The sequence below is a fragment of the Crocodylus siamensis genome, chromosome 1 (assembly GCF_052110815.1).
Source record: "Crocodylus siamensis isolate JL-2025a chromosome 1, ASM5211081v1, whole genome shotgun sequence".
Lineage (NCBI taxonomy): Eukaryota > Metazoa > Chordata > Crocodylia > Crocodylidae > Crocodylus > Crocodylus siamensis.
This window is the reverse complement of record NC_143395.1, coordinates 236,382,701-236,402,708: the sequence shown is the minus strand read 5'-3', so window position 1 is coordinate 236,402,708 and position 20,008 is coordinate 236,382,701. Positions and strand designations below refer to the sequence as shown.

Genomic DNA, 20,008 nt, shown 5'->3' with positions numbered 1-20,008 from the left:
GTAAGTTTTAACAACTGACTTGGTATCTATTGTACTAAATACTATACTGTGTTTCCTCAAAACGAGGGATCTGAAATTATTTGTTTTTCTTGCAGATGCAAAATATTTAAAAGAAGAGGATGCTAATCGTAAGACATTCACTGTTAGCAGCACACTGGATTTCCGAGTAGATCGCAATGACGATGGTGCAGTTGTAAGTTGCAGAGTAGACCACGAGTCCCTGAACTCTACACCTCAGATAGCAAGGCAGGTTCTAGAAATACATTGTAAGTACTATATCTACATATATATTTATATATATCTACTCTCACTCATAGACAGAAAAAAGTGAAACTTCTGCCTAGGACAGTTAGCAGGCAGACATAAAACTGAGTCATTTAAAGAGTTAGAAATATACAACCCTTTTTCTATATCTCAGGTTTGCAATCCTCAATAAAGGAAAGTTCTCAAGAAAGTCTTTGGGGATTTTTTTAAAGGAAAGACTACCAGATTGGACAGTTAGTTTGTTTAGCGGAGGAGGAGAGAGAGGACTAGCATTTGTACTTTTAAATAGATTCAGTAGTTCTTTGAGATAGTTTTGCATCAGACAAGCTGTAGTTGTATGCAGTAGTTTCTATTTTGGATGATAATATTGTAGAAATGAGGATATTAGTGAGTACTATTAGGGTGGTGTTACAGGTTACATGTAAAACCATCATAAAAGTATTTAAAGCAGGAACATTCAACTGGTTAAAAGGTGTTAACCCATGCTCAGTACCCTGTAAACATTTTTAAATTATGCCACTTCTAGTAAGGATTCTCTTTGATTGGTTTTACCCATGTCATTCCATGTTTTTTATTAGTCTGCTCTGGGGAGATAAATACACTAACTTCATTTCTTTAGCATGTATGCAGTGGGGCCTCTGGGTCTCAGATCTGCTCCGCTGTGGTGTGCATGTGGCAAATTTGTTGGGTCTCAGCTCCGCACAGTGAGTTTTCTGGATCTCCGCTCTGTCCTGGTATGGATACTAATCCAACTCCTCCTGCAGCCCGATCCAAATTCAGTGAAATGTGCAAAATGTTGGTCCTTTATTTTTTTGTTCTTTTTTCACTCCTTTCTCTTCACTCCTCTGCCCGTTCAGTCTAAACAGCTGGGTTTGTTTTTGTTTTTGTTTTCTAACCTTTTTTTCCCCCAAAGACTTCCTGCTCACCCACCTGGGACTTCAGTTGGATCCTGCTGGCTAAGGATTGTGGGAAGCCACAGCCCCCATGGTCATTTCTCTGCCTCTGAGCTACATACCACCCTTCCCACTCCTCTCCTACTCCGAGGCAGCATAAAGTCCTATCCATGCCCCTGCTAGCCATGCCCTCTATTGGCAGGTTACAGTTATGTGGGTCTGAGATGGCATTAAGCCTTAACACATGACTGCTCTGAAACTGCTCTAACTTTGTAATGGCATAACATTCCAGGCATTTAAACTATTTTAAAGGTAATCTGTAAAAGCACCCTTAATACAAAAAATTGCATCAGTGACTTTTGTGCTCTACTAATGCTGCTTTCTAAAGCATTCATAATGTCAACAGCCAATAGAAAAGACCAACACATGAGAGTGTTACAATGAAGACCGCCATGCCCACTCCATTTGTACTCAATCCCAAAATAGATGAAATGTAGCTACTTCAGCAGGTGTGCTGATAAGCACACTTGGGACAGCGGGCTCTTTGGTGTCCTGGGTTAAGCTGGCAATGGTACATCAGTTTCAGGGTATAGTGTGCAAAGCTCAGGAGACTGGAAGCAGAGCAGAGAGTGCAGCAAGGCAAAGTCCCAAACCCATTCACTCAGCCAGGCAGTCTCCAGTTTGAGGAAGATGGGAAGAGCAGCAGCTCCTAGTCTAGGAGGAGAAGGGAGAAGTGGGACAAAGCTGCCCTGTCCATTCATCAGACTGGTTGCCCCAGTTGCCTCCTGGACTAGCAGTCATCAGTCTTTGGAAGTGCAGGGAGCATTATCTCTCTGCTTCACTCTCCCCCTATCCAGGACAGAAGGAAAGTTATAAAAGTGTTCACTCTTGCAAAAATAGAAGATCTTTCTGCCAGAAGGAATATGTTTCTCCCAGGAAAAATTGAATGAATACTTGTATGTTCATAGCTTCTACCAGCAGAATAGCAATTCTTCCAGGAGAAACATAATGGCTGTATATGGCCTCTGTCCTTCTTGGGCTGGAGCGGACACTTGACAGAGGTGGTGGGTCAAAAGTGGCAGTTGATGGAGGTGGCCATTAGATGGTGCATGCTCACATGAACTTGCTTAAAGGCTAAATAAAATCTTTTTGCAGGCTGGATCAAGTCTGCATAGATTGTCAACTTGTTGTTTTGGTTATTACTCTATTATTTTATGATTTTTCTGCTCTATAATTATGTTTAAGGTTTAGACTCTGTTTCAAGCTCATTTCCCTTCAGAATGAACTAAATGGATGTGACTTCATCAAGACAGAGAACAGTGAGAAAGAAGTTATGTGAACAATTGAAATGACAGGATTGTACTGAGACCAAGTGAATGATAGAGACAAATTAAACCTGACCATTATGATGAGGCTATATTGGACAGGCATTGTTAATGAGCCCACAGGGAGATCTATAGAAAGATCTTTCACACTTTATTCACTAGCTTTAGACAATAGTTTGCTAAAACTGAAAAACAATATTAAGTATAGGAACATAGTCACCAATCTAGGTTACATTTTGATTTCTCCCTGAACTATTTAATTTATCATGGAATGAGGTAGACCAGTTCACATAAAATCAAACCAACCTTAATCATTACTTAATACTTGAAGCAATGCAGAGCTAAAACTTAAGGATCTCCTTCCCCCCCTCCCCCGCTTTTAATATTACTACTAATATTTTTAGGCCTTTTTTTCTGCTTTGGTTTTTTTATGGCCAAGTCTAGATCTGCATATTTAGAAATAGGATTCCCTGTATTATTTATAACCTGACCAGAAGTAGAATGTCTTGAGGGAGAATATGATCAGCACTCAGATCCTGAGGGAGAAAATGTGCCAGTTTTCATATGTTTTCCAGAAGTATTTTGCAGATTACGGATATTAGGATGATTTGGATAATGGTTGGATGAACATCCAGCATTTTGGTTGAACTGATCAATCAAACCCTCCAAACTTTATAGACTTATCCATCCCTAGATTATATTTCTTCTCACTTGAATTTCATCTCTCCATTTATATGTTCAGTGCAGGGCTGCCCTAATGTTTTGCTGTCTTGCTAAAGGGTTTGGCTATAATTTCAATTCAGGCTTGTCCAGTGGGGAGTTAGTTGTGGCATGACACTGGTATTTTTCTACTGACCCTTACTGTCAGTGATAAGCCTAGAATAGAATACTAATAGCTGCTATAGCATTGCTCAGAAGATTGTTGTCAGACCATCTGCCGCTGACTATTACATAACCTTCTTATAAGTGATAAACATTTCATTTTATTTTTTACTATTTTTCTCACCTTTTAAAAAAATTGTCTGGTCCATTATTAAATGATTGTGGTTAAAGTACTGCCGTTATAAAAAGTTTGTTTGACATTGCAGTAATTTACTATATAACAAATATGCAAGGTTCTGCATGTGCTCGATGGCTAAGCCCATCTAAAGAGAAGCAAAAATTCTTAGAGGCTTCATTAAATCAAAACTATTCAAACTTCAGGTCTAATTGTAATCATTTCAAAACAGCAGCTGTGATGTGATCAATAGTTCAGCTCAGAATGAAGGTTTCTGCACTAAAGTTTATAGGATGATCACATTTCTCAAACACCAGCACTGTTATGTTAAGTAAGTAGTAAGTAAAGAACTGTCTGCAGATGCAATTTTAGGTTTGGGGTTTTTTTATTGGGAGACCATTAATTTTTTTATTGGTAGACCATTCATCTTCAATGTGGTGTTAGTTTGATAAGTTTAAAGCTATCACCTAAGTTCCATTTAGATTTTTTCCCATTCATATATATAATAGGTTGTTTCATTATTCCTAATTGTTACTAAATGATTTGGCAGTCGATTTCAAGACCCCACTTAGGGTTCTACAACAGTAGATTGTACTGGTTTTGAATCAGAAAAAAAAAACACCTGTATAAATTAACAAAAAAAAAAGTCATATGTAATGAACCTGTACAACAATATAAAACATATTAAGTGTGTACACATGCATGCGTGGCCAGAGGGCCTGTGTCTTATCTGAATGCACAGTTAGGCAATTGAAACTTTATAGGAATATGTGGAATAGACTTTAAAAATGTTAGCTGGCTATTTGGTGACTTCAGTCATGGGTTTGTTGTTTTTTGTAGTTCAGAGACTGATGCATTTAATTTTACCTTTTGAAAAGAGACAGTTTCCCATTTTCCTAAGTAAGATATCTTTTTATAGGGTAAAGAGGCAATTTGAGTTCAAAGACATGTGTTTGTATGCATATATAGGCGCGCGTGTGTGTGTTTGTATGCGCACGTATGTGTGTATAAAACCACCTATTCATATTGGATTCTGAATGAAAACATAGTCTAATTATTTTGCTGAAATATTATGTAAACACTGAGTTAATAAGAAAAATTGCCTTGTTTAAATTTTAAGATTAATGAATGCTTGAAACAAATGAAACATAGGAAGATACGTAAAGTAGTAAAGAATAATATCTGTGAACATTGAAGTTCAGTGCCACAATTTGCATGTTTAAATTAGATCAATTAGGTTAATGATGGATGAAAATAAGAAATCCATGATTTAAATGCAAAATAATTCAAAAACTTGTGGGTTCATTTGCTGCCAAACTTTAATCTTTCAAAGAGGCTCTCTAGTTCAAAGGGTTAATGTACAATCCTAACCTTTCCCATCTGGAGGCTTATGTTCAAATATGGTTCACATTTGGAATGTAATCCAATATCATTTGTTTTTCTCTGTAGTCTTTTTTCATAAAAATGACACAAAATGGCTCATAGATTATAGTCTGCATAGAAATTTAAATAGTATTTATGGACACAGTATTCTATACAGGTGTCATTTGTATCTGGAACAGAGTCAAATAAGATACTTCAACAAGTGCTGCAAAAGTAATTGAAAATATTAAAATTAGCAGGCTCAGGACTTAGTTTTCATTGTTTTTAAAAGAGTGGGTTTTGTCATGGGCACAGTCTTAGGCAGTGCATTTTGGGAAGTGATTTGAAAAAAAGCAGAGTGAGTCAATTAGGCATTTGAAGTATATTTTGTGTAGATGAGCCTGGAAAGTGCTGTTGCCAATTGTACAGAGATATGGAAGAAAATGGGAAGAGGTGGGGCAGAAAGGAAGTATGGTCTTTCAGGTCTAAACCACTAATTACCTAATCTATCATATGTTATTACAAATCTGTCTGAGCATAAATTTAGCTCAGAAATTTCTGAAATGACCAGAAGGCTAAAGTAAAGGATTCCCTGAAAAGGCGCACTCTCTAACACAATGGTATGCATTTGTCTAGATGAGTAAAAAGGTCTAATGTTTGATGGCTTGGCATGGTACAGAGCATTTAACACACGGGCAGTAAAACAGGTGTCCCTATGATTAGCTCATTAGTTTTCAAGGAATTATAATATAAAGAATGGAGGGTTAGGCAGAAAAATGGCTTTCCCTGCTTCACCCTTTGTCTCATTACTTCCATTAAGGCCAGGTAAATCCCTAAATTCCAGCTGGTTAGGGTAACTCAGAATGCCACTGATATCCCAAAATCCGCAGACTGCTTTGGGCCCATATGGTAAGTCCAGGAAGTCCTTAGCCTCAGCTCAAATTTTCCCTGGCACTGATGATTTCATGTACTCCATATTGAGCCGAAGTTCCTCCATCTGACTTGGTTTTTTCCAAGATCAACTGCTGTTGCTCCAGGCCAGTGTCAGTCGAGAAGGTTAAGGTGACTCGCATCTGCCATTCCAGGTGCTGTGATGACCATCACTAACATTGCCCTTGTGTACTGGTAAATTGGGCAGCAGTCCCGTTATTGGCTCTGGAGCCAGTTCAGGATTCTGAGCTTGATTGCTCTGTACCAGAAGTGTGATTAGCTGGGCTTTCTTGGCCTTCCCGAAGGTTAGACCTCTCTCCTGGTAAAATTCAATAAGCCTCTCCTTAGAGAGGTGTTTATATGTCAAATATGTAACCATAACTTTGGGTAGGTACCCTGGGATCTCACTGCCATGACAACCTGTCTTGAAATCAACACTGTTTTGCGGGTGGGAGGTGATAAACACACTTTTATTTTCTTTTGCACTGTTTTGAAATAACTAAAATGTGATATAAAGATTACATTGTTGCCTAACAATTCTTGACAAGAAGGAGCTGCATATTGCTTCTGATCCTAGATAACTACTTAAAATAATCTTAGAAGTAAAAGAGAGGTGCAAAAAGTTTAAAAACGCTGTTAAGTATTCATTTTTAATCAAAATATTCTTTTAAAATTTGCTATTAAGATTAATTTTAAAAGTCATCTTTCTCCCTAGTGTATGAAAAACTATACTAAAGTGAAATGATATTGCCATAATACAGATATTTGATCTAGATTGCCTCCCTTACAGAAATTAATGATAAAATACCAGTAATTCTTAGGAACAAAATACTGACTTTTTATCTCTTCTACTAAAGCAGTGAGTCATTCAATATATTCTAAGGGCATCAGACTTATTGTATCTCCCAGGGTAATTTTGAAGAAGTTTACCAATGCAAAATTGCTTTGCAAGTGCCAATTCAATGCAATAGGGCACAGGCAGAAGGAAAACTACTTGTCATTTACAAAAGAAGCTCAATTTAGGGGATTGTTGATTCACAGCTGTAATATACAGACAACTGGTACGTGTAAATGCTATTAAAAATGGTGAATACTTTCACAAAGCTGACCAGAGTACCCTCCCTCTCTCCAAATTTTGATTGGAATATCCAGTTTTATTTGTACACAGAGTAGTTTGTCCTTGAAGTTTACTTGACAAATCCTTTCTTCTCAAAGTAATTTTTCAAAAATATGCCTAAGACTGTATGAAATGGCAGAGTTTGTATAGAGTTTTATGAATTGCCTTATACAAGAGAGGCCATCAAGAGATGAAGATGGTAATCTAGGTTTGGTCTCTGAAAAAGATCTTTTAAGATTATCCTAGGCTTACTATGATTCTAATTAATCAATAAAATAGATGCATCATCATGTTCAAAGATATTTGCTTATTTTATCTTCCTACTTGGAAATACCTGGGAAGAATCCGACTGAAAAACAGAGATCACCACCTTGAACAAAGGAGCAGATTAAGATAAATAGATTTCACAAATTAGATTTATTGAGAATGTAGGCAAAAATCATGTAGAAAATAAACCAACCAGCATCCAAAGAAGTACTTTAAAAAAAAGTTATATAATCTTAGCTATTTATTGCCAGGTAGCAATAATCTTTCATTGTTGAAATATTAGCCTTTTTTACAACCTTTTAACAATGTTGTTCTTATTCACTGACACATTAAAAAAATGGAAACGTATTAAAGCTTTTCAATAATCACAATGTTTTATATAAATGTTTAAAATAAAGCTATCAAATGAAGACATAGATTTTGTAGTTCATAATACACATAAGCTTGAAAAAGGAAAATAATGTTGTCGATTATATCATCCTAATTTATACTTTGATAGAAAGAGAGCAACTATTGTTATACTGAACAAAAAAAAAGAATATAAATGAAATAGATATTTTGCTGAACAGAACCAGATCAAGACATGGGCATTATAGGGCCATATATAGGCTCCAACATCTTGGATTCACATAATAATGCCAATCCATTTTCATTTAAAAAAAAATAAGGTTCTGTCCCTCAGGGTTAAAAAGAAAAACTTGAACATGCAACTGGTGCAGTGCCATCTGCCTGAATCAGCAAAAAGCCTGAAAGTAATTATTCTAATTGAGTGGAGTTTGTTCCATTCATTCCTATGGGGTATTATTACCAAGATGTACAGATTTCATGTCCCTGGTTAACACTGCTGCAACAGGGTGTGGCAAAAGGAGGTGATTCAGTAGATCCAGCAAACACATTCAGCTAGGGACCAGGAAGCCCCAAACACCTTACAATAGAGTGGGACTCCCGGGAAAAGAAGGTATCCCAATACCACATTCCATGTGGCAACGGAAGGAAACCCCCATGAATTCCTCTTCAAATGATCAAAAGATCATAGGATCATAGAAAGTAGGGCTAGAAAGGACCTTCTGAACTCAAAGCAGGATTGATTATTCCTGACTAAAATCATCCCAGTCAAGTGTCTTTCTAAGTAACCATCAGTAGCGGATTTATGGTTAGTTGGACCCTGTGCTCCAAGCAGGGGGCGGGGCCCCACCTCCCGCACCACAGCACATCTGCAGGGGAATTAGCATCGCACACTGGCCATGGGGGAGGCGTGGTGGCCAGAATTTCTGCCTGGAACTGCTGAAGAAGGTCACAACCTGCTGGTGGGAGGGAAGGCCACAAACAAAATTCAGGAGGCTCTGTGGTGGCGGCAGTGGGGCCCCCTGTCACTGGGTGCCCCATCCCACCACACAGCTTGTTTTATGGTAAATCCCCCCCGGTAACTGTTGAAAAATTTCCAGCAATGGAGATTCTACAACATATGCCTGTTTGTGTAGAAGAATGGTCACTACAAGGACTACATGAATCATTTCCAGACATGCATGGATGTTTGGTTCCCTGGGGACAACTAGCAGAGGTTCACCTGAGGTTCTGGGGGCCTCCCAGGGCTGCAGCGGTGGTGATCTTGCCATGCGGAGCTTGGCTAGGAGTAGAATGCAGCTTTAGCCAGCTAGGCTCTGGCTTCAGGCAGTCCTCCATTCCACTTTTTTTACTCAACTCACCATGGATATTCCAGGGTCAAAAAAACCTTCTGTATCAATCCCTTGCAGCAACAATGGAATGCGCGGTATGTGGCACTCCAGATGTATCTGTGGTGCCACATACTGCACAGCCGCACTTGTCTGGACACTGCCATGGGGTGTGTCCACACATGCAGGCATGTGTGCTTGCAGCCATAGGTGAAGCATAGGGGGAGCACTGGGGGACACATGCCCCCCCGATATTGGCTGCTGCTGAAGCCACCACTGGCTTCTGTGGGCGGCCGTGCCCACCCCCCCATCACCAACACAGCTCCCGGGGCTGTCGGTAGTCCCTGCTTGCCATCGCTGACAGCATGAACAGCAGCTGCAGGCGGTCCCCACTCATTGCCCACTGCTTGCCACCCTCTCCTCACCTCCTACACTGCCACAGCTGCCTGTGGGTGGTCCCTGCTCAGGCTGTTTTCACTGCCAATGTCACTGCAGCTGCTTGCTGCCACCATGCCCCCACTGCCACCACCACCATGCCACCTCCTGCAGGCCATCACCATTCCCTCCCATCCACCAGGGGCACACATCACTCATGCATGCAGCAGCACAAATTTTTGCCCAAGAGTTGTGCTTCAGCACATGTGCCTGAACATATATTTTAGTGTGGGGCAAATTGTGCTATTTGGGGTAAACTGACCCTGCCCAGCTTCTCCTGGATATTCAACCGGGGCAACTAGAGGCTGGGGCCAGCACAGGTGCTGGCCCCATCAGTATAAAAAACTGCCCTAGCAAGCAACTCAGAGCTAGTTGCTTTCAGGAGCTTCTGAGGCCCAGGCAGTTGGTATCTGGGGATACTAGGTCCTGTAGCAGCTTTGACCTAGAGTTGCCCCCGCACCTTTTACCTACTGTACCAGTCTGACAGTGGGGGCTGCTGCCTGGCTGTGACCTGCTGCCACCTTTGATGGCATCCACCCCCTTGAACCTGCGGCCCCATGTCTGCACACTTGCCAGATCCAGCTGGGGACCTCACAGCTGCCTGGGCTGTGGTATGGCACTGCAGCAGAACTTCCTGCACCTCTGGGTCAGATGCCAGTAGCTGTGGCTGCACAATTTGCTTTCATGTGACACTGCTGTCATGTCTTCTGTTGCCCCCACTTTGTCATCTGTGCAGCTGATGTTTGGAAGGGACCAGGAGCCTCCCCAGGTCAGGGCCAGTCTCAGCAGTGGTGTGGGTATGGGACAGAGCTACAGTATGACAGTTGCCCCATGGATCTGTAGCTCCCACCAGCAGGTCTTGTCTCCTCTCGTGGCTGGGCATACAGGGTGTGAGATTTGGGGGGTTTGGGGGGAAAGGAGAGTGAGAGGGTATTAGGGTTTGTGGGTGTGTTTTGGGGGGTTGTGGATGGGTGTGGGGTTTATGGGATTTTTGCGGAGGTAGGTGTGGGGGGTTTGTGGGTGGATTGTCAGGGGATTTGTGGGTGTGGGGTCTGTGGGTGGGGGAGTTCATGGGTGGTAGGATTGTGGGTGGGGGTGTGAGGTTTGTGTGTGGATTGTAAGGAGGTTTGTGGGTGTGAGGTGTGTGGGGGTGTGGAGGTTGTGGGGGCATTGGTGAAGAGGGTTGTGGGGGGACACCCCTCACCCATCCACCCCCTACCACCCATGGTATGCAGCAGCAGCCAGCAGTGGGCCCTTGGAGCACTTATGGTCCACTGCTGGCAGAGCCCCGTGGCGGTACACTGTCTGAAACCTTGGGGCTACACATGGTGCACAGAGCTGGCCCAGCTTGCTGAAGTGTGCCTTCAGACAGGAGACGACTACCTTCTGCCATTATTCGGGGCTCCTGGAACTGCACACAGGAGCTGTGCACCATTGGGCTGGGCTGGCTCCTGCCTCCTCATGGCCTGCATGCCATCGGGCCAGGCCAGCTTCTGCCTCCTTCTGCCTATGTGCCATTGGGTGGGGCAGGGTGCATGGAGGGAGGAGCCAGCCCAATTAAATGGCACACAAGGGACATAGAAGAAGGAGCTGGCCCAGCCCAATGGCATGTGGGCCACGGAAGCAGAAGCTAGGCCAAACCAATGGTGCGTGGCTCCTGCATGCAGTGCCAGGAGCTCTGGGTCAGGGCAGGAGCCAGCCCTGTCCTGTCCAAAGGACCATGCCAGTGGGCTGGGCCAGCTCTTTGTACCATGTGTAGCTGCTGGGTCTTAGGCAGTGCCACATTCCACTGCAGGGCTCTGCCAGCAGTGGGCCACAAATGCCTCAAAGGCCTGTTGCTGGCTGCTGCCACTGGGGGAAGCATCTTCTAAGTGCCATGTGTACATACCTCTAACACAATCCCCCCCCACCACACACACACACACACAGTTCCCCCTGCTTCCACATATCTGCTTACTGGGACAGAGCCTGGGTCCAGGCCACTGCTACCAGCCTTGCCCACTTTTATATGCTCCAGCACACTGAGGCAGCCTTTTCTAGCAGCAGAGACATGGGGCAGGCATAGTGACTCTCTGTCTGAGTGCTAGAGTGTCTCTTTGGAGGACCCACCCTTCAGTTGCTTGATTCATCCTGCAATGCTTTTATCCAGCATGGGGTTTTTGTTGGCTTTTTTTGACACCAGGTTTTCCCAGTATGGAACTTACAGTCTACATAGAAAATATGTAGTGCAGGGAATATTTTTTTGTTCCTAGTGTACCTCCTGTCGCATCTCAAACTGCTTTGAGATGCCGCGACAGGTGCTCACTCATCTAGATACGGCCATGGTGTGCTGTGCTTTGAACCTAGGGCTATTTTAATTTAGTCCTGGAGCTGCAATTGCAGACATCCTTAAATTGGGTAAAATTAACAATTCTAATCTTGCTATTAGATCTGTGTGAGTAGACCTTTTCTTCCATCTGGAGCCTGATTTACATCCTACTGCAGAAGTGCAAGTGTCAGCTTACCTGGAGTCAGCTGCAAATTTATTTTTTTTTGTTACTCAAGTTATTCAGTTTACTTTTATGGTGATACCATTAAGCAGTATGAATCATTACATAAAGGAGAAAAGAGCTACACCAGTTACAAAAGGTAAATGGAACCAACAAAAGGTAAATGGAACCATCACTTCAAATATATCATACCAGAAGTGATATTGAAAAACTTAAGTTGAAGACAATAAAAAGACAATGTATTCCAAGGGGGTTTCCTTTAGTACCCAATCCTTATTTGCTATGCGTTCCTCAGATTTCAATACATTCAATATTTGACTTGTTCTTCCCTCTGTGTTTGTGTAATTCCCATTAGTTTTAATGGAATTTACACACAAATATTGAGTCCAGCAAGGATTAGAGGCCTGTTCAAGTTGAATTCAAACTCTTATCACAGATGGAGACATCTTCAAGATAACATACATTGTTGGCACAGACTCAGAAACATAACAAACGCATTCAAAATTGAAGTATGCCAACCAGGGGTTAAATTATTTTACTAGATAGTAAATTATATGAGGTGTGAAAAGAGAAAGATTTTGTGTGCTCTGGCTTGAAAAAATGCAGGTCTTCTCTTAGTAGAAGAGATCAGTCTCAGAGATTTTATGTATACTGTCATCTTATACTGTGATTAAGTGCACCAGACTTTTAATGGCAATAGCCACATATTAGAAGTTTGGTTTGTGTTTGCTTCTATGATTTCTTCTCTCACTGAAAACTCAGGTTAGTTTCCAGTTAGTTTTCAGTTTGCAACAACTTTCATTCTTACATATCTGCTATGTACTGGCTATTTTTTCTTATTTTCCATGTACATAAAATTCCTCCTTAAAAAATATAACAAACTCAGAAAAGCCCCACATGAAAAAATCTTCTGGACATAGGCAGTAGATAACACATTGATGTGCATCCTTAATAAAAGAAGCTAGCTACTAATGGGTTTTCCTATTTAAGGCCTCAAGGAATCATAAACAGAAAGAAGTATTTTTTCTCTCTCAATTTTGTGTCATCAAACTTCATATTTTATTGAAAGTCCCCTGAAATATAAGGGCTAGGGATAGACATTCAAAAATTGATTCAGTCTTTGTAGGCTGGCTAGGCTAAATCACTTTGTAAGTGCACAGATATCCCAGAAATGCAGGTGCATGCCTACAATGGCTCAAACCAGAAGTCAGAGGGTGCTAGAGCAGCCTTCCCTTCCCTTGTACAGCACTGACCTGAGGAGAAGCATGGCCAGGTCCTGGTAGGGCACTCTGATTAGCTCAGCAGGGAATTGATAACAGTGTTTATCATCCCATTAGGAAAACAACAGAGGGACATTACCAGCTACCTGTTGATTCTGCCTTTGTCACAGCATGGACCAGAGCCAGCATGTATTCTGCTAGCTAATACACAGACACCTCTCCACAAGGCAAAGGGGAGGGGGGAATTCCTGCTTAGCAGGGAGTGGTGAGGGGGAGGGGAGTGAGCAGCCTGCAGTCCCTGCGAGAGTTACAGCCAGGGAGCAGAGGGGAGGGTCCAGCCCTGCCATGAAGCAGAGACTCCCACCCAGCCCAGAGAGCATGCCAGGATGCTGGGGGAGTCTGGTTTATCTTAAACCAGCAAGGGGTCTGGTTCAGACATTGCATAAACTGGTTTGATCCAAATCAGTTAAGTCTAATACTACATTCAGCCAGGTTTATCTCAGACTGGTTTCAGCCATTTTCAAACTGGTTTATGTGCTCTTAACATCTGTTCTGCTACAGGTTTAAACTGGTTTCCAATCAGTTAAACTGGTTTATGTGTAGTGTCTGTCCCTAGGCAATAAGTCTTCATACCTAGGTCCATCAATATCTTAAAGTGGCAGTGTTGTCCACTGCCTAAGATACTGGACTAGGAGATAGGAGCCTGGTGATCTCCTTTTAGCTGTGACATCAACCTACAGAAGAGAGTCATTTTTTATCCATTGCCTAATACTTTTGTAATACTTGTGTTTAAGCTGAGTGAACCCTAGTCACAGAATGCTTTTCATTTATGGTAGGATTGTTTAGAATTTCAGCCTTCCTTTGAATTTAGTGTGATACTAAAGAGATGACTCTCTTGATATTCAAAAGAGGCTTTTTGTATCAAGGAGCAATTAGCATAAGTAAACCATTTATTTGCTTATTTCTATCAAAATTAACATAAGGGTTTGAGCAAAACCAGTTTAGAAAAGGCATAAAAACTTTTACTAGGTGTATTTGTTGAAACCAGGTAAGATATAAATAGATATCTTTGACCAGTCATATTTGGAGGAGAGCTTATGGCTTATAGGTTAAAGAACTTGAGGGTCCTAAGTATGACTGTAAACTGCATCCAACTTGAGGGCTTGGTGGCAATGAGATAGGGCTACACATGGCAGGGTAGCTTCTATAAAATACCACAATGTTGCAATCTTCAGAATAAGACAAGTATATGATGCCTCAGAACCCTAGCCACCACTGCCTTGTGGGTACTCCTTGGCTGGAGTAAATGACATTATGCTGATAGATCTGCTGAGGCATTAGGCCAGCAGCAGCAGCTCTGATCTGTTGCTCTCTGGCTGAAGCTACAACCACCAAGGCAGTGAATGTCTGGACTCAGTCTGGCCTTTGGACAAAGAGGGGTTTGTAGGTCTAGGGAAGCTTCCACTCCTCTATACTCTTGTGTAGGTGTATGTACTGAAGATGTTGGTGTGACTATCATATGGACCTCCTGCATGTACACCAACAAATCTATGGTTGCCTATGATAGAACTTGGGCTTTAAGTTGATAAAATATCTAATATCTGATTAGTGGCATTGCAGTCATCTTTAGCAAATTTTCAAGTTGCTTATAGCTGTTAAATACAGAAAATCTTACTTGGTAAGTAAAGAGGATACAACATACTCTCAAATATTTCAGATGTAAAAAGAGATATAAAAACATTTCAGTAAAATCAAAATCTGATACTTAGGTTTGTTAAAGGATAGAGCATGAGACTTGGGGCTGAATATTAGAGCACACACCTGTCATGGAACACACCAAAGTTCAAACCCGTGCACTGCCTAATTCAGACCAAGTGACTTGAATTTTTGTGTCCCATATCTTAGGTAGGTAATCTAACCATAGGGCCATTGAGCAGGGGGGTGTATATCCATCTTTTCCTTTGTAGCTGTTCCCTTTTTTATAAATATCATTAAATATTCATTCTGGCAACAACTCAGTTTCTCACATCCCACACATGTGCCCTGACCTTTGGAGTACAATCAGTCGTGATCTTCTTAACCCAATGAGTTCTAATTTTTGTAAAGAGGAGCAACAACAACAGGAAAGATTGAGACAGGTGGAAGGAGAGAGAGAACCTGTTTCTAAGGTCCAATGATTACATCATTCACTTGGAAGGTGGAAAAACAAAATTCACCATCCTGCTCCAGTGAATACTCATTCATTTGTACTAGAGGAACATCTCTACCAGGACAGTTTGAGAGCTGCTAGCATTTCTGCACAGCTTTTTTTTACAAAAACCTGATTGGGAGTGGAACCCTATTAGGAGATCCTTAGAAGGCTGAGTTAAAATTATCGTTAGATTACTATTTAGCATACAAAACAGCAGCTATGGGCTTGATCCCCAACTCTTGCATAATATTACTCTGTAAGCTTTAAAGCAACCACAGAAACCTTTTCTGCCCAGTCTCATATAGTCCAAAGAAAGTCTAAATTCAAGCCACCAAAGGAACAGCCTGCTTCCAGGGATTCATTTTCCTACCTTTGTATAAGACACTGTCAACAAGTACCGCTAAGTAAAAAGTTTCAGAATGGAAGGACTCTCACATTGACTCAAAGAGATGTGAAATCAAAACCAACACCATAGTTCCAAGAGAGTGTTAGGACTCCAAAATTTGCCTAAAATGGTACTTCAGTTTAATTTTCCTTTTGTCTTTTCTAAAGAACTCCAACATAGAATGGCTGACTCTTGTATGTAAAAACTACAATTTTACGCCATGTACATTTATGTTCTGTTGTGGGACTCTGATTGCATTAGATGGCATATGATTACTTGAGGAAGGGATTATTAAATATTTTATCCCGGTTAATCAATTTTGTTGTATATGATCCCCTTGACTAAAGGGCTGAGTCTTGCCATCAGAACAAAGAACACAGTTAACCCGGAACTTGCTAGACCTACAAAATAACTTGGTAGTGGGGAAGGGAATGGGAAGCAAGTGTATTCTATCCCAGATGGACCAAGGGTACTCTAGAAGTGAGTTACAATAAAGATGTAGATATATAAAGTGTACCTGAAACACATTATACCCAGATTATTCCAGATTTCTTTCCAGAAGCAGTAAAACTCAAAGTGGCCCTACTATGTACGAGAGCAATTTAAACATGGTGATAGACCTCTAGACTAGCCATTAAAGGTGCATCCACACATGCAAGCACATGCACTTGCAGCAGCTCAAATAGAAGCGGTGCAAATTTGAGCTGGGGCTTTTTGCTTCAGCGCACATGCTCGGACATGCACTTTGTTGTGGAGCAAATTGTACTACTTGGGGCAAAATAGCCCTGCCTGGCTCCTCCCAGATCTGCCGCCAGAGGGAGCTACTGCCTGGGGCTGGCCCCAGCAGTATAAAACCTGCCTTGTCCTGGCTCCATCAGTACAAAAAGCTGCCCTGTCAAGTAGATCAGGACTACTCAGTCTCAGGAGCTTCTGGGGCCCAGTCAATTAATACCTGGGGACACTACCCTTTGTGCCAGCTGGACTGCTGAAGCAGCCTTGAGAATTCCCTGCACCCTCTACAAACTTCAGCAGTCTGGCAGTGAGGGCTGCTGCCTGGCTGTGACCTGCTGTGCACCTGCCAGACCTGGATGAGTCATCTGACTCTCTGAGGCATCTGCTAGCAAGCTGTGGCTGCAGAATTGGCCTTTGTGTGGCACTACTGCCACGTGTGCCCCTGCCAAGCCACCTGGGTGGCTATCACCCGGAAAATGTTCCCAGTGTGGTGGCCTTCTTTGAACTGTCAAAGCATGTCCTCCTGGCCCCAGTTGGCCAAGAAGTCAGCCACAGCTGGGTCCAAGGTGCCAGCTCTGAGCAGGCAGGGTCCTGCCACTGGCCCCCCCAGCAGGAATTCTGGGGTTCCCTATTTGAAAACTGAAAAATGCCTGATAAAAAAATCCCAGAGTTACTCTGTAAAATACCTCAAAATCCACGTTCCTCCACAATTAAAACAAAAGAGCATGAGATAGAGAGAGAACATGCGATCAGTTGGGCAATGTTTTATTGGTGTATCTAAAGTGTTAAAGCAATTTGGAAGACTACCAGTGTCTCTACCATAATAATAAAATGAATTCTAAATACATGTTTCATGAATACATGAATATTTGTTTTACTGTCCTCCAACAGGGGCTACAGCGCTCCCTCAGGGGCTACAGCCTCCCTTTGAGAGCCATGGCCTCCCAACAGGGGCTACGGCCCCCCTCAGGGGTTACAATACCCCACAGGATCTACAGCTCTCCCTCAGGGGCTCCAGCCCTCCAACAGCAGCCATGGCATTCCAACAGGAACTCCCCCCCCCACAAGGCCCATGTGCCCCACCCCTGCTTGCTCCCCAAATCCCTTGGATTGCTGCCCCATCTGGCCCCATCCCCCACCGACTCCTGCAGAACCCCCAATGGCTGCCCCCCCCCCCCCAGCCTCTGGCACTTAAGAAAAAAAAAGCCTCTAATAACCCCAGGGGATTCCAGGGCCTCCTGGGAGAGCCCAGGACCACTCCCTGACCCGCTTTTTTTTATCTGCAGGGTTTTTTGACCCTTGGATATCCAGAGATCACATTTTCTCATTTCTTCATGTGCCTTTTGCAGTGTCTCAAAGGGGCTTGAGACGCTGCAAGAGGCACATGCGGGCTTATCTAGACATGCCCTATGAGACTTCTATTTTACTTCTATTCTACTTCTAGTTACCTGCTTTATGTTACTGAGTATATTATTTTGGTTTCTACGTTGTGTTTACCCTCTTACCCTACAGCGACTTAAAAACGCGTTTAATTTTACTTATTCATTGGGACCAGTTCCACTGATTTAAATGGGATTACTTGTTATGCACAAAGTTAAGCTCTAATGCAAATTTTTCATAGTTTCATAGTTTCTAGGGTCAGAAGGGACCTGAGTAGATCATCTAGTCCGACCCTCTGCCATGGCAGGAAAGAGTACTGGGGTCAAACGACCCCAGCAAGGTGTTCATCTAACCTCCTCTTAAAGACCCCCAGGGTAGGAGCCTGTATCACTTCTCTTGGAAGTTGGTTCCAGATCCTAGCCACCCTGACTGTGAAGTAGCGTCTCCTGATATCTAACCTAAATCTACCCTCTGCCAGCTTGTGACCATTATTCCTGGTCACTCCTGGCAGTGCTCAGGGGAACAGGGACTCCCCCAATGCCTGCTGATCCCTCCTGACTAGTTTGTAACAGGCCACTAGATCTCCCCACAGCCTTCTCTTTTGGAGACTGAACAGGTTCAGGTCCCGTAGCCTCTCCTCATAGGACCTGCCCTGCTGTCCCCTGATCATGCGAGTGGCCCTCCTCTGGACCCTCTCCATGCTGTCCACATCCCTCTTGAAGTGTGGCGCCCAGAACTGGATGCAGTACTTCAACTGTGGCCTGACCAGTGCTGCATAGAGGGGGAGGATCACCTCTTTGGACCTGTTCGAGATGCATCTGTGGATGCATGACAAGGTGCAGTTGGCCTTCCTGACTGCCTCCCCACACAGCCGGCCTGTGTTCATCTTGGAGTCAATTATGACTCCGAGATCCTTTTCAGCCTCCGTGCTGACAAGAGGGGAGTTCCCCAACCTGTAGGTATGGTGCCGGTTGTTCCTCCCCCGGTGCATCACTTTGCACGTGTCTGTGTTGAATGCCATCCTCTTCTCATCCACCCATCCCTGTGCAGGATCAGAGCTCTATTTTATAATCTCTTTGGGCACATCTACATATTCATTAATGTGGCATAGTTAATGCACATTTAGTACCTGTAATAACAGGTGCTAACTCAATATGCAGTAATTGGTGCTGCTGTGCAGTAGCACCGATGCATGCCTTTTAGGTGACACTAATCTGCAGTAAATTAATTCTACTGTGCCTGTTAGCACAGCCTTTGCTGTGATGCACTAATCCGCAATAGAATTAGTCTACTGGGCATTTAGTGTCTCATGTCAATGCATCCTTCTGGACTTTCTTTAATGTTATGTCTTTATAGCATCAAGCACACTGAGGTTCCAATCTCATTGTTGGATTTTATTACAAATAATCATTAAGTGTTCCTTATACAAATAACTAAGAATAAATCTAAGTAAGAAGAGAAACATTTAGGAAATGATATATTTGTGCTCATAAACCCCTGGAAAGTGGCAGTGTCCTTTTGATAACTATTTCTAAATAAAAACACGAAGTTAATTACCAGTGGTTCCCTAAGAAATAAAAGTCACCACTAACTTATGGTTGAGCACAAGAAAGATCCTGTGCTAAATTATCTAACTTCTTCATAAATCAGATAGCATTCATTACTAGTATAAATTGAAATGTTTTTTTTCCACTAGTGTTCACTGATTTTATATGTGGCTGAACAAATGTAATATTATTTACCATTCTAATACAGGTAAAATTACAAAAAAATTAGCCTGATTAAAATTATATAAATCTTCCCATGGCTTGGAAATAGCATCTCTGTTCTAGTGCAGTGAGTTGTGTCCAGCTCAGAGAATGACTGATGAAATAGAATTTTTCAGTGACGATTTCTGCTTTGTTATTCTCAAACAGTAAGGAAACTGTGAAAAGCAAAACAAAGTTTATCATTTGAAGCTGCTATTGAGCTAGTATAAGCGGCAAATCTGTGTATTCTTCTGATGCTAATCTTTTCAGAGCACTTTCTTGCCCCCTAAAGATGGTCTCTGTAAATCAGAGAGAGGCTGTCTCTAAAGGTTAATGTGTATTGCCAGGTACTATGGAAGAGCTTAAACCTCCATTGCCTATAACTGTTTCGCTGATAAAAAAATGTTGATCTTCAAGGCTCTTAGTTACACTCTTTTGTCACTAGGGAATTACTGGACCACATCCTCACTTGGCTTCAGAGGTGGATCAACTTTGGATTTGAACCACTGCTAAAATATTTTAAACTAATCTTTTTCCATGTGGTTTTGTGAAAGGAGAAAGAGTTTAGATTCACCCACATTTATATAGTAACTGGGGAGC

At 42.3% G+C, this 20,008-nt stretch overlaps 1 protein-coding gene across 2 annotated transcripts in view; it reads left to right on the top strand.

Moving 5' to 3' along the window:
• The window catches only part of CADM2 (cell adhesion molecule 2), a 1,086,729-nt gene that overhangs the window by 909,393 nt on the left and 157,328 nt on the right, over positions 1–20,008 (top strand). For both annotated transcript variants that reach the window (XM_090059684.1, XM_090059675.1), the window contains exon 5: positions 96–266. In XM_090059684.1, the coding sequence (XP_089915810.1) occupies positions 96–266 (171 nt within the window). The remainder of the gene's footprint in view (positions 1–95; positions 267–20,008) is intronic.